Source organism: Thrips palmi, unplaced genomic scaffold, assembly GCF_012932325.1.
Source record: "Thrips palmi isolate BJ-2018 unplaced genomic scaffold, TpBJ-2018v1 HiC_scaffold_5, whole genome shotgun sequence".
Lineage (NCBI taxonomy): Eukaryota > Metazoa > Arthropoda > Insecta > Thysanoptera > Thripidae > Thrips > Thrips palmi.
The window spans coordinates 11,458,227-11,471,921 of record NW_023144632.1 but is presented as its reverse complement, the minus strand read 5'-3'; the positions used below and the strand labels follow the sequence as shown (position 1 = coordinate 11,471,921).

Here is a 13,695-nt window from a genome sequence, read left to right as displayed (position 1 = left end):
GGCAAACAAAAAACCGTATGCGGCAAATCAAAAACCGTATGAGGCAGACCAAAAGCCGTATATGGCAAACAAAAAACCGTATGCGGCAAATCAAAAACCGTATGAGGCAGACCAAAAGCCGTATATGGCAAACAAAAAACCGTATGCGGCAAATCAAAAACCGTATGAGGCAGACCAAAAGCCGTATATGGCAAACAAAAAACCGTATGCGGCAAATCAAAAACCGTATGAGGCAGACCAAAAGCCGTATATGGCAAACAAAAAACCGTATGCGGCAAATCAAAAACCGTATGAGGCAGACCAAAAGCCGTATATGGCAAACAAAAAACCGTATGCGGCAAATCAAAAACCGTATGAGGCAGACCAAAAGCCGTATATGGCAAACAAAAAACCGTATGCGGCAAATCAAAAACCGTATGAGGCAGACCAAAAGCCGTATGCGGCAAATCAAAACCCGTATGAGGCAGACCAAAAGCCGTATACGGCAAACAAAAAACCGTATGCGGCAAATCAAAAACCGTATGAGGCAGACCAAAAGCCGTATATGGCAAACAAAAAACCGTATGCGGCAAATCAAAAACCGTATGAGGCAGACCAAAAGCCGTATATGGCAAACAAAAAACCGTATGCGGCAAATCAAAAACCGTATGAGGCAGACCAAAAGCCGTATATGGCAAACAAAAAACCGTATGCGGCAAATCAAAAACCGGATGAGGCAGACCAAAAGCCGTATACGGCAAACAAAAAACCGTATGCCGATTTTTTCGTTTTTTTGTTGAATATTTTTATTTAATTTTTTTATTAGGTAGGCGAACTATAGGTAGGCGAAAAATGGCAATATTTTATTGAATATTTTTATTCAATATTTTTATTAGGTAGGCGAAATATAGGTAGGCGAAATAGACAGGTAGGCGAACATTTAGGTAGGAGAAATGAACAACTCGCTAGCGTTACTGGGCTTAAGCCAGGCGATGAGGCCGTTGTTCACCTGCGAGCTACGCAAACCATTCAGCCAGAGAGGAGACCTCCCCATCGACTCCCCCCCCCTTTTACACTGGGCGCCGCCAAGCATTTTGTGCGTCGCGAATAATGTTTACTTTGCGATAAGACGGAGCCTGTGTCCTCGTCCTCGAACGACATTGAACTAAGTCAGTAATTCTCCCATTATCCGATGTGCCAGATTTCACCGGCTTTCACGAACTTCCTCGCAATGACAATAGTTCGAAATCATGACTATTATTGACTTAGGAATAAAAAAAAACCGTCGGTCACTGTTCAACTCTAGCCACCCAAGGCTGCGTTGGCCGCCGAACCAAGAGAGCAACGACCGGGCCAGCTCGGGCGTCGTCGTTGTCACCACAGTCGGCAACCTCGCTGCAATCCGCCCTTCGGGGTCACAAAAACATCACCAGGTATATCTTCTGGCGTTCCCTCAAGACTGTCATTTGCCAAGACGAGCACCGCGATGGCGCCCCTCCGGCTCCGCTACGCCGCAACGCTGGCCGTCGTCTTGGCGGTGTCTGGGTTCGGTGGCCAGGTTGTGGGGACGAAACACGCCGACGAGGACGCCGACGTTGACGCTGACGCCGACGTTGACGCCGAGGACCAGGACCAGGCCGTCGACATCGTGGCCCTGACGACGGACACGTTCCTCGAGCAGGCGGAAAGCGGCGTGCCGCTGTTGGTGTACTACTGTAGGTTGCCTTTCCAGGGTATGAGCATGCATGGCTTTGGAGTCGTGACCGTCAAATATCACACTGTTTGGCATGTCGGCAGACGCGAAGTGGTGCAAGCACTGCGTGACCACCTGGCCGATGTTCGAGGCCCTCGCCGTCGTCCTGCGGGACCGTGACGACCTGGCCCTCACGGTGGCCAAGGTGGACGTGGAGGCGGAGATGCGCCTCGCCAAGGACCAGGGCGTCAGTGGGTTCCCCACCATCCGCATGTACCGGGACGGCCGCCACGACGACTTCTTCGGTGCGTGCATGGCGTGCTCAGCGAGCCGGGCGGGGCGGGCCCGAAAGGCAGACAATCATGTGGTCCAGCCATTAATCGCAATCGCAATCGCCTGGCGGAAGGCAGTCCCGGCACGCAGCCCTGCTTTACGGGCCAGCCTATCCCCGGCTCCGCAGGCGCTCGGACCTCGGCTCGGCGTCCTGGCTGGACTGGCCCGCAAAACACGCGAGTCGCGCGGGACCGGGTGCTTCTCATCTTCTCATTGGGCTAATCTGTTCTGAGCTGTTCCTTTGAACGCAGGAGAGCGGTCGGTGCCCAACCTAGTGCGCTGGCTGGAGCGCAAGATGGGCCTGGCCATGCACAAGCCCAAGTCTGTGACGGAGGCTCGGCAGCTCATCGACGCGCACCCCGTGGCCGTCGTTGGCTTCTTCGCGGTACGTTCTTCCCCCTCCCCCTCCCCCTCCGTCGCGGTCGCGCCGCTGCGCTGCCCGTCAGCATCCTTGCCTGACCAGCGCTCTGTACGCAGGACGTCGATTCGGAGGAGGCCGCCGTGTTCAAGGCCACGTCGGCCGCCGTGGACAAGGCTGTGTTCGCCCTCATAGACGACGAGGAGCTGTTCGCCGAGTTCAGCGCCGAGGACGGCGCCGTGGTGGTGTTCAAGAAGGTGCCGGGTGACGCCTCTTGGCTCCGGTCAAATGCAAATGACTGTCGACTGCAACGCCGCTCTCCTGTCCGCAGTTTGACGAGGGCCGCGTCGACTTGCGCCTGGAGCACTCCGTGGACACGCTGGCGAAGGCGCTGCAGCGCATGATGCGCCCGCTGGTGGCCGAATACCGCAGTGAGGAGGCGCACGAGTACTTCGGGGCGAGGGCCAACGCCAACAGGGCCATGTTCATCGCCTTCCTGTCCAGGCGGGCCGGCCACTTCGAGCTGCTGCACGACACGCTGCAGGCGGTGGCTCTGGAGAGCGTCAGCAACGTCAGACCTATTTTCTACGGAATGCTGCTCTACGTAAAACCATTCGAAATCCACCAACTAATATTGTGCTGCAGGTGTCCTTCCTGGCGGTGAATGTGGACAACGCCGACAACGCCGCGGTGCTGACCGCGTTCGGCATGACCAACTCCACCGCGATGCCCGCCATGAGGATGTACAGCTTCGCCTCGATGAAGCGGTACCAGCCGCGCACGGACAGGGTGAGCGCGGACGCCGTGCGGGACTTCATCGCCGGCGTGCAGAGCGGCGCCCTCCAGCCCATCGATGCAGTGCGGGAGGCGCCCGAACCCGAGGCCGTCGAGGCCGAGAACGGCGTCAGGGTGCTGACGAGCGCTACCTTCGACCAGGAGGTGTACGACGGCCGCCGCCACGCCCTGGTGATGTTCTACGCCGACTCGTGCAAGCACTGCGGCACTTTCAAGCCCATCTTCGAGGAGGTAAGGTCAGGCCGCCAGGCCGTCAAGCCGTCAGGCCATCACGCAGCCACCCGGGCAGCGGGCAGCGCCTAGCGGTGTAGGCAACTTATCGCGCGGCGGTGCCCGGCTAGTTGCTATCTTGCGTGTTGTCGCTGCGCAGGTCGCCGCGCAAGTCTCGGGGATGCCGTCGCTGCTGGTGGCCAAGATCGACATGGGCAAGTACAAGCCCAGGAGCGCTGGCGTCGACATCGTCGGCGTCCCCTACGTGGTGCTGTACCCGCGGTGCGGCAAGGAGAAGCCTGCCGTTTACGACGGAACCAGGAACGCCAAGACACTAGTCAAGTTCGTCAAGAAGCACACCGGCCTGGAGGTGAGCCCTTGCGTGCGTTGGCTTTTGTTGGGGCGGCTAACGGGTGATGTGACGGTTGGCGGTTGCTCTGTTGCAGGACCAGAAGCCCCGCAGAGCCAAGGGGAAGGCCGCGACAGAGGACCGCGAGGAGCTTTGACGCCGCACGACTTCTTTGCTTAGCACGCGGTGGTCTCCGTCAGCAACGTTGTACATAGGAAATAGAAAACCACTTTTTCACCGAAATACACCGAAACCCTAACGAATTCCTGTGGAGATGTTATTCAATGTCCCCGAAACTGCGCACTGCCATAGACGCGAAGAAGCAATCGCCTGTCTGCATTTCCGTCCGACCAGCGACAAGCGCTGCACTCGGGGCGTGGAGCGATAAGCCCGGCGCACCGCCACGGCGTGCACGGCTCGCCGCGGTACGGCCAGTCTAGAGTCTGCTGGCCTCTCCTCATCCAGGGACGTGACGAATGGGGGGGGGGGGGGCCGCCGATGACGCGCTCACGGCGAAATGAAAGAGCGTCTCGAAAATCGTGGCGGCACAACACGTGTGGAAAACCGTGGTGACATGGCAGCGAAGCGACGACAGCGTCGCAGATGACGTAACTGAGCTGCCCGTCGTGGCTTCGTTTCTGGAGCATAGGGTCACTGATGCCGGGCTTGTCTCGGCTTGAATGGGAAGTCACTGTTTGACTGGCGCCTCGCCGCGCCGCGCCCGCCAGAGCGTCGCCTTGTATATGCCATTCCCCCTCTCGTCCCCCCCCCCCTCTCTCTCTCTCTCTCTCTCTCTCTCTCTCTCTCTCTCTCTCTCTCTAAATAAACAATTAATCAATCAATCTAACCTAACCTAACCTAACCTAACCTCCCCCACAGGCAGGGCAGTGTATGCGGTCGCCCTCTATGCGTTCGCAGTTGGAGTGACCGCTGCCCGGACGACGGAGGCGGCCAGAGGCGGGTCCGAACTCCGAACGGGGCCACTCTGCTAATTCGGATCTTGTTCGGGAATGTGGCGACTCGGCGACACGACGCCCGATGACGGTCAAGTGCACGGCAGCCACCACCGTCCGAGCCGTTACGACTTGCATGCGCCAGTCTTCTTGTTGTTGTCTGTTTTTTTTTTTTTTGCCAGGCTGAGCGGTGTTGTTGATGCTGGCGCCACTGCATTTCGCGGCTAACTGGACCCCGAACTCAATACTGTCTTTTCATTAAAATCAGGATCAAATACATGCCACCCTTCGGTGGTCAGGCCAGGTCTTTTCGGCTCTGACTGCGACCTGCCTGCGACTGATCCTTTTTTTTTTCAGCAGATTTCCTCAGAAGCATACGATACTCTCAATACAAAGGTTTTTAGGGACCCGGGTATAGGATCCTTTCTTGATCATGCACTGGTAAAACTAAAGCGTAGTATTACCCTCTGTTTTCAAGCGTAATCAGTTTGCGCTTCAAATCAAGCGTAATAGGTTCATCCGCCAAGTTTCCCCCTATCTAAATGCTTAAGGGAATTTCCAGTGTATGCTTTATTTCAAGCGTAATGTCTTCAAGCGTATCTTTATGCACGCTTTAGTTTTACCAGTGTGCGATCGGTTGGAACGAATGCCTGAGTCCGGGGGAGACAACCTGACTTTTCGCGTCCGCGTCTTATCGTTCCACCCACCCGAACCAAAGCCAAACCCGTTAAAGGGCCGCCTCTGTCGCAGAGCGAATCTTGATCATTTTCGTGTGCGGTGTAGAAAGTGTCTGCGCCCGAGCGGCCCAAGCGGCAAACGCCGCTGTGTGCGGAGTCGTTTATAGCCGCGGAGCGTGGCTTTGGGGCGCACACACTGTGTACCACAGTGGAGGTGCACGGCGAGCGGCGTGGCTCAGGCTCGGCACGTCCACGTCAGCCCGCGCGGGCCGCGGCCGCCGCGCGATTGGCTGCCGCTGCCGCCGGATTGGTCCGCACTTATCTCGCGGCCGCCAAGGACGGCGACGGCGAAGTCCGCGAGGTCTCGGCGCCGCGACGCCGCTCTGACCTCTCTTCACCCCGGCCGCCGCCGCCGCCGCCGCCTGCAGCCCCACTGCAGCGCGCGGCGCCGGACGCGCCGGTCGCGCCACTGGAAACGCGGCGAGGCGGCAGCCTGGCAGCGCGGCGCTGCCTCTGCCTCGGGCCGTCCTGCAGCATCCACGCCATTTCACTCTGTTAAAAATAGAGTCACCTGGGTGTGGGTTGGCTATTAGGAGATGCATGGTTTGTTGACCTGCAGGACTGGTTTCTCGAGGAGGATGCAGCGGGGCGTGGCAGGGCGTTGCGTGGTCCGCCGGGAGGGGCGGGAGGGGGCGGAAGGGAGCACCGTCCTGGACGCGGTGTCGCGGTGGGATGGCATGGAAGACAGCGCGCTGCTGCAGCGGCAAAGGTGCTCTGCTACCAGTTGCACCGCGGTGCAACGAACGAGAGGCAAAACGCATGGAAAGTGTACTGTCTGCTAGCACTGGACAGAGGAGCGAGTTGGAGTGAAATCCTGGTTTTTAGGACTGGCGAAACGATGGGCAGTGGGATGGGTTGGGGAGCACAGTCGAATCTCAACGCCAAATCCAGCCTCCGCGCGGTGACCTGGATAGCCGGGAGGGGAGGCCCGGAGGATCCCGGTGGGACTCGATCGGGCCGATGCCGGGCCGATGCCGGGCCAAGCCCGGTCCATTGAAACGCCGATGCAACACGTCTCCCTGGTCCCTGTCTCTTGGCTTGCCTCTTGGCCTGTCCCGCGGCAATCCCGGCGGCCAAGTCTCTGCGCGTCCCTGCCCGTGCCCGTGCCCGTGCCCGTCCCCACCGGAGCCTGGCGGTGCCTGGTGCAGCCTCGCCCCGCGCCGCCCCGTCGCCCCGTCGCCCCGTCGCCCCGTCGCCCCGTCGCCCCGTCGCCCCGTCGCCCCGTCGCCCCGCGTCCAAAAGCCAAGGACACATCCAGCGAGCGGGGAAGGGGGAGGGGCAAGGGGAAGGGAAGACCCGTTACCTGCGCCGAATGTGTCCCTGCAGCGTGCAGCGACACACCGCAACGCCACCATCAAAAAAAGATGACTTTCTGCGAGTCCGCGGCCGAGGAAAAGTGTCCATTTGAGGCCCGCCGCCCTCCGCGTCTGCTTTCAACGCTGGCGCCACCTTGGTCGCGGCGGCCAGGCACCGCGAGGCGGCGACGGCACGGCGGCCTCCATCACCTACTTCCAGAGTATTTGCGCGGAATGCGCCTTCTCCTCCTCCCCCTCCAAAGCAGACGAGAGCGCGAATGCACATGCACCGCCGCCAGATTTTGTCACTTGATTAAGAGGTCGCCGACCCGCAGTTAGGCCCTGCAAGGTGTCCGGCGGCGAGGCGGGCCCCTCCCCCTCCCCCTTCCCCCTCGCCGACGTCCAATCTGCAGCAACGGCCGCCTAATGGGGCTTTTGGGTTTTTGGCGCTCCAGGGCGGCTGGCCGCGGCCAAGAACAGTGTCGCGGTGTTTGAACCCACTTCCAGAGTGCTGGCAGCGGATGGGACCCCAGGCCCCAGACCGGACTGTGACTCCGCGACGCGAGCGTCGTGAGCGCGGTGAGCGCGGTAAGCGCGGTGCAGCGCCTGGACTGCCGTGCTGCCGTGCCCCACCGCGGCCCGGCCCGCTCGTCCGCCGCGCCGACCGCCGCGCTGCAGGTTGCAGGTTGCAGGCTACGGGGGCTGCTCCACCAATAGTCTGGGCCGAGGCACTCCGGGTATCCGGTTGTTGCCAAGCGGAGTCCCTCCGCCGCGATCGCCCCGCCCGCCCCGCCCCGCCGCGCCATGCCACCCCGCCCCGCAGCGACCCACCGTCCCGCCCCCCGCCCCGCGTCATCTCGCGCGGGAGTCCAGCGACACTGGCCGCGGCCTGCCGGCCTGCCAGATCGCGGGTACTGCGCCTGGGTCGCGGAGGAACTGGTTCCCTCGAAACGTTAGGGGAGGGGATGGGGCTGTCCGGAGGGGAAGGGGAGGGGAGGGGTGGGGGTCGGTATTCGATTTTCTTCCTAATCGTTCGTACAGAGAGTTTGAGCAGCGTGCCGCAGCGGCCGCAGCGTGCCGGGGTTGGCTGAGGCGCGCGGCGTGGCTGCGGCGGCGTGGCACTGTGGAGCGCGGAGGGGCGCGCGGCGCGGTGCGGGGCTTCATCGCCGTCCTCAACGTCCTCATCCGGGCGTATTGTCGCGGCGTCGGACCATCGCGGCGGTCAGGCGGTCAGGTTCCGAGGTTCGCTCCTGTCCAGCGCGCGCCACGCCTGCTCCTGCTGTTGCAGCTGTTGCAGCTCGGCGCCAAATGAGTCCGGAGAGGGGCTCAGTGCGATAGGGTTGGGGGCGCCGCCAGCCCTGCCGAGCCGCCGTGCTGAGTGCAGCCAGCCAGACACCGCCAACACCGCCAACACCGCCAACACCGTCAACACCGCCACGCCGAACCGGGCCGAACCAGCAGCGAGCGACCTGCAACACCCTGTGAGTGCAACAAGTGTGCCGTGAATGTGTAAGGTGGCCGTGGGTGAGTGACTGTTGGTGTCAGTGACCCTGGACTGCCTGGACCGCCTGGACCGCCTGAACCGAGCGCGCCCAGCCGAGGCATTCCCCAAAGGAGCGTGTCATAGCGGTGGTGCACCAAGTGGTGCGTTCAAGTTTCCATTCTAGACGTTTCTATTAGAGACGGGGCAGCCCCTCGCGCGCTGCGCCGCGCTGCTGGGCCACCCCGGAACTCTGGCCGCGCGGGGCGGGCTAGCGGGCTAGCGGGCTAGCGGGCTGGCGGGCAGGCGGGCTGGCGGGCTTCCCTCCATGACGCGGACGCGGTGCGGGGCCGGGCTGGGAGGCTTCCACTCAAAATGCTGCCCGTAGGGTATAGTCGTCGCGTCGTGGGGCTGTACCCATCGATAGACAAAGATGGCGGCAATGCCATGGATGAGTGGGCGCCCCCAACTGCGTGTGCGCGTTTGTGTGTGCGCGCGCACGTGTGTGAACTGTGAATCTCTCAGTCCCAGACGCTCAGCCCGCCACGCCACACCTGCCATAGCGGTTCCGAATTTCCCTCCTTTACACAATCGCCTCCGGAACCTCTAGAGATAGAAACTGCGTCCTTTCACAATCGGAGCTCCGACCGCTATTTTTAGACACCCTTTCCCTTCCGGCTTCAATCTCTCTCTTTCTTTCTCTCTCTCTCTCTCTCTCTCTCTCTCTCTCTCTCTCTCTCTCTCTCTCTCTCTCTCTCTCTCTCTCTCGCGCGCGCGCGCGTGTGTGTGTGTGTGTGTGTGATGGGGAGAGAGAGAAAAAAATGGAGAGACTGACGGCGTGTGTCCGAGTGTCTCCCAGTGTCTGTCTGGAATGCCGCTGCTGCCGCTGCCGTTGTTTTCGACTAGGGGCCATAGGAGATGTCGCACGTCGATAATCGAAAACGCGGCAGAGTAACGTTTCAGGCTTCAGTCCCAGCAGCGCGGCCAAGTCTGAAATAAATAACAACCTGTCCTGGAAACTGTGCATTCCAGCTCCAGGCCCTGGCTGCCCTGGCCCCTGGCTCCCGGCTGTGCCTTCGTTTCATCCATTTCGCCTGTCAGGGACGTTCCGAGGACCCTTGGAGGGCCCCTGCACAGTTTGCCGGTTTCTCTACTCGCCCATTCCGCGCCCCTGCAGCCCCGCAGCCTTGCTGCAGGACGCGGCGACGCTTGGACTCACTCGCGTGTTGCTTCCCTGCTTCCAGGAACCCTTCAGAGCCGCGCTGTGAGCACCCCCGCCAAGATGGAGTTCGAGTCCGCCATGGAGGCGCTGAGCAAGCGCTTCGGACGCTTCCACCTGGTGACGCTCTCCCTCATCTCCATGATCTACATCTTCCAGGCCCTCTTCTACCTGTCCTACGTCTTCACCACGCTCAGATCGGACCACAGGTAGGAACCTCGGCGCCGCGCGGCGCGCACCTTGGAGTCTTGGAGTGGCGGGGCACTTGGCGAAAGAAACTGAGCCCTGCGAGGCGATGCTCCGGGCCGAGGTGACTTTCAGAGCTGGACGATGGGCAGTCTCTTGCGCATCACGTATCGACGAGCCAGTTTCTTTGGGAAGTGATTGTACAGTGGACCCGCAACAACGTTGCAGCGCTCTGCCCGGCTCTGCCGCACGTGCCGCTGGTGAGTCTGTGAGGGCCTTGTTTGCGACTGTTTGCGACTGTTTGCGACGGCAAGGAGGGTGACAAGACGGAGATTTATTGCGACTGCGGGTCAAACGCCAAACGCCGCGGCCATTGAGCGATCGGCTGGCTCGTGCGGCCGGTATTTGACACAGCGAGTCAGCATGGAGTCAGCGGAGTGGAGTAACCTTGAAAAATTCGCCCATTCGGTCGCTGGGCCGCTGAGAAGAGAGGCGACCCGAATAACGCCTCTCTCCCAGAGACAGTCTCTCTGTCTCTTTCTCGAAATGGGCCTCGCACTGACTGACCAGTGTGGTGGGGCGGGGCGTGGCGGGGCCGGGCGGCCCTTGGGCACGGTCACCTGCGCCAGCCGCGCCGCCGCGCCGCCGCGCCTCCCAAACCGGGACAACCAGAATCGGTCTTCGCGACGTCCCTAAAAAGTGATGATAAGTCACCGGACAGACGTATCTGCCATGGATTTACGATTGACATACTCCGCCCTGACTGGTGGCCATCGAAGCAAGCCGCGCCGCGCCTCGGTGCGGATCTTTGAAACTCCACCCGGGTGCCACTTTTGAAAAACAAATGAGAACAAATCAAAATTTTGTGTATCGAGCGCACTAACGCTTTTCGGTCCATGGCTCAACGCCACCAAGAGGGTTCATTTCATTTCATCATTTCAACATTTCATCATTTCAACATTTCATCCCTGTGAGAGTTGCAAATTGTCTTTAATTCCAATGTATGTAATTATCGATAGCCCATATGGGTAACCATTTCCTTTGTCGAAACGCAATAAGGGAAAAGGGTGACCAGTCACAAGGAAAATCAACTAATCAATACAGTCGAAACAAAATTCGGTTCTGCGGCAAGACGATGAGAACCTTGCTGACGCTCGCCGCCCGCGGACAGAGGCTGTCTCTCTCACCGGCTCGCGCAGCTGAGGCCGGCTGAGTGAAATCCATACAGTAATCTGCCGGGGGTAGAAAAGCCCGCTCCGCGTGAAGCCAAAGACTGGCAAATCGGACACTTACTGTGGCCCCGCTTGGGCTAACTGTGGCGCTGTTTGCTGCACAGGTGCCTGATTCCGGAGTGCGACCAGGATGGCGGGCAGCGCGCGGTGGCCGAGCTGCAGCCGTCGTGGCTGCCCCTGGCGGTTCCCCTGGCTGACGGCTCCCCCGACCCTTGCCGCCGCTTCGTGCCCGTCGTGCCCGTGGACATGGACAGCAGCACCTGCAGCGCCGAGGCCTTCAGCAACCTGACGCAGGAGTGCGCGCAGTGGGTGTACCCCAACAAGGAGCTGTCCATCATGACGGAGGTGAGCACTCGTCGCTCGCACTGTAAGCCGGCTGCATCTACTGCCGTGCCCGCCTTAGACACCGCTCTATGACTCGATGCCACTGCACCGCGTGCAGCGTGGCCCACCTCGCCCCTGACACTGTGCCCGTGCACCGGGCCCTGGCCGGCCTTGCCCCTGACACTGTGTACCCTGTGCAGTGGGACCTGACGCCGTGCGGGGCGGGCAGCGACTGGCAGCTCACGCTGGTCGGCACGATGAACAACATGGGCCGCGTGCTGGGGCTCCCGCTGTCCGGCTACCTGTCGGACAGGTTCGGGCGCAAGGCCATCCTCCTCGCCTCCCTGGCCGTGTCTGGTGTCATCGGCATCGTGCGCTCCGTCTCGCCCAACTATTGGTTCTACATCACGCTCGAGTTCATCGACCCCATGTTCTACGACGGCATGGGCAGCTCCGGGCTCATCATGGGTAAGCACCGAGTACTTGACGGCGACCACCGCCCACGCGAGGCGCGCCACCCTCACCGCCTCGTCGTCGTTCTCGTCGTTCTCGTTGTCCTGCAGGCATGGAGGTGCTGCCGTCCACGGCGCGCGGCGCGTGGAGCGTGGCCAGCCACGTGGTGTTCGCCATGGGGCAGGCGCTGCTGGGCGGCGTGGCCTGGGTGCTGCCGTACTGGCGGTGGCTGCTCCGGGTCATCTACAGCTCGGCACTGCTCACGCTGCCCCTCATGTGGTAAGCCCGCCGTCAGCCCCCGCAGCCCTCCACAAAGCTACTGCAGCTCTCGACGAATTTTTAACCTTCACAAATTCCTGTGCCCGCAGGCTCTTCCTTCCCGAGTCCATGCGGTGGCTGGTGTCCAAGGGCCGGGTGCGCGACGCGCAGAACATCATCCGGAAGGCCGCCAAGATGAACCGCTCCGAGTCCACGTGCCAAATAAACTTCGAGAAGGTTGAGCTGTCGGGCGCCACCCAGGTACGCGCCGACGCGATCCGTGCACTCTAGTACACGACACAGTGCCTCCCCGACGACGCTGACCCCGTGTGCTTCCAGGAGGGCCCCGGCAACGACAAGGGCAGCATCTCCGGCGAGCTGATGGCGCTGCTGCGGTCGCGCGTGCTCGCCTTCCGCCTCTTCAACTGCTGCTTCGCGTGGTGAGTGTGCCGCCCTTCCCTCCATGACCCCCGTCACGCGGTCGGAGGGCCACTAAGTCAAATGCCGTGTTCCAGGGTGGCCATCATGTTCGTGTACGACGGCCTGTCCATCAACTCGGTGACCATGGCCGGCAACCGCTACCTCAACTTCATCCTGGTCGTGCTCATCGAGATCCCCGGCGCGCTGCTCACCGCCAGGCTCATGAACATGTTCGGCCGGCGCGCCAGCCTGAGCGGCTCCTTCATCCTGGCAGCCGTCTGCTGCCTCACCTACCACTTCCTGCCCACAGGTGCGCTTCCGATCGCCGTGCAGCCAGTGCAGTCCCTCTGGGTGGTGTCTAACGTGTCTCCTCTGTGCAGCCGCGCCGTGGACGCGGACGGCGGCCGTGCTGCTGGCCAAGCTGTGCGTCACCATCTCCTTCACCGTCATCTACGTGCTGTCGGCCGAGCTGTTCCCGACGTCGGTGCGCGCCACGCTGTTCGCGACGTGCGCCACGATGGGCCGCGTGGGCTCGGTGCTGGCGCCGCAAACGCCCCTCCTCGGCCGCGTCCTGGACGCCCTGCCCATGCTCGTGTTCGGCGCCGCGGCGCTCGTCAGCGGCCTGCTCGCCCTCACGTTCCCCGACGTGGGCGACGAGAAGCTCCCCGACTCGGTGGAGGAGGCCGAGGCGCTGGGCCGGCGGCGGCGCAAGTCCACGTCCGTGGCCCCCGCGCCGCCCACGCACCCACCCGTGGAGGTGGCCCTCGCCATCCCGGACGTGTTCGTCACGCACCTCTAGTCACGCGACGACCGCCACGGCGCGCCACGTCCAGCCGCGCACTGGTGTACTTCCTTCAGTAGCCGCGCACTTGGTTCGTTCTGAACCCAAGTGTTTGATTGGGGCTAATTATTCTGGGATTGGCCAATGTAACGATGAATGTGTGGGAGGGGCGGTGAGGTCTGAGGCTTGCCTTGGGCTTGGCTTGCCTCGATGGGCACTCCCCCGATGTCGCCGTCGTGCTTCTGGAAGTGCTTCGAGGGCGCCAGCCACCAGGACGTCGAGCCGCGTCGAACAGTGCGGCCTGTTGCCGCGGTAGGCCACGGCGGCCGGGTCCAGGCCGAGGGCTCCGTGGCTGGGCCAGGGCTGGGCCCGATCGGCTCGAGCAGCAGCGCCGAGAGCAGCGCCCTCCCAGCGGCCGCGGCGGGCACCGCGCTCGTTGCGCGGCCTCTCGAGAACTGCGGTCAGCTAGTGATATAGGGATTCGCGAGTGCGTTCGTTTGAGGACTACTGTTGTCTTCTTTTGGCCCTTCGCTGGGGCTCACGTCAAGTTTTATTTATTCTGAAATAAAAAACCTGAACTGTTTGTGTCTTGTCGCGTTCTGCTTTCCGCCTGGCCAGTTGGCCACCCACCTGCATGCAA

At 61.5% G+C, this 13,695-nt stretch overlaps 2 protein-coding genes across 2 annotated transcripts; both read left to right on the top strand.

The window, feature by feature from the left end:
* Positions 1-1,426: 1,426 nt before the first annotated feature.
* Positions 1,427-3,980, top strand: LOC117651273 (protein disulfide-isomerase-like). The gene is made up of 8 exons (XM_034395130.1): positions 1,427-1,694; positions 1,777-1,977; positions 2,257-2,390; positions 2,483-2,620; positions 2,695-2,934; positions 3,009-3,389; positions 3,529-3,738; positions 3,815-3,980. The coding sequence occupies exons 1-8, from the start codon at positions 1,466-1,468 to the stop codon at positions 3,872-3,874; spliced, it is 1,593 nt and encodes a 530-aa protein (XP_034251021.1). The 5' UTR covers positions 1,427-1,465; the 3' UTR covers positions 3,875-3,980.
* Positions 3,981-7,820: 3,840 nt separating this feature from the next.
* Positions 7,821-13,642, top strand: LOC117651272 (organic cation transporter protein-like). Its single transcript, XM_034395129.1, has 9 exons — positions 7,821-8,183; positions 9,427-9,610; positions 10,924-11,164; positions 11,344-11,611; positions 11,707-11,875; positions 11,965-12,115; positions 12,194-12,294; positions 12,370-12,584; positions 12,655-13,642. The coding sequence occupies exons 2-9, from the start codon at positions 9,465-9,467 to the stop codon at positions 13,071-13,073; spliced, it is 1,710 nt and encodes a 569-aa protein (XP_034251020.1). The 5' UTR covers positions 7,821-8,183; positions 9,427-9,464; the 3' UTR covers positions 13,074-13,642.
* The last annotated feature ends 53 nt before the right edge of the window (positions 13,643-13,695 follow it).

Excerpts from the sequence above, each read along its gene's own strand:
- LOC117651273 (XM_034395130.1), top strand. The coding sequence starts at position 1,466 with ATGGCGCCCCTCCGGCTCCGCTACGCCGCAACGCTGGCCGTCGTCTTG. Across the intron at positions 1,978-2,256 it reads CCGCCACGACGACTTCTTCG|GAGAGCGGTCGGTGCCCAAC; the intron begins GTGCGTGCATGG and ends CTTTGAACGCAG. Across the intron at positions 3,390-3,528 it reads TCAAGCCCATCTTCGAGGAG|GTCGCCGCGCAAGTCTCGGG; the intron begins GTAAGGTCAGGC and ends GTCGCTGCGCAG.
- LOC117651272 (XM_034395129.1), top strand. The coding sequence starts at position 9,465 with ATGGAGTTCGAGTCCGCCATGGAGGCGCTGAGCAAGCGCTTCGGACGC. Across the intron at positions 12,116-12,193 it reads AGCTGTCGGGCGCCACCCAG|GAGGGCCCCGGCAACGACAA; the intron begins GTACGCGCCGAC and ends GTGTGCTTCCAG. Across the intron at positions 12,585-12,654 it reads CTACCACTTCCTGCCCACAG|CCGCGCCGTGGACGCGGACG; the intron begins GTGCGCTTCCGA and ends TCCTCTGTGCAG.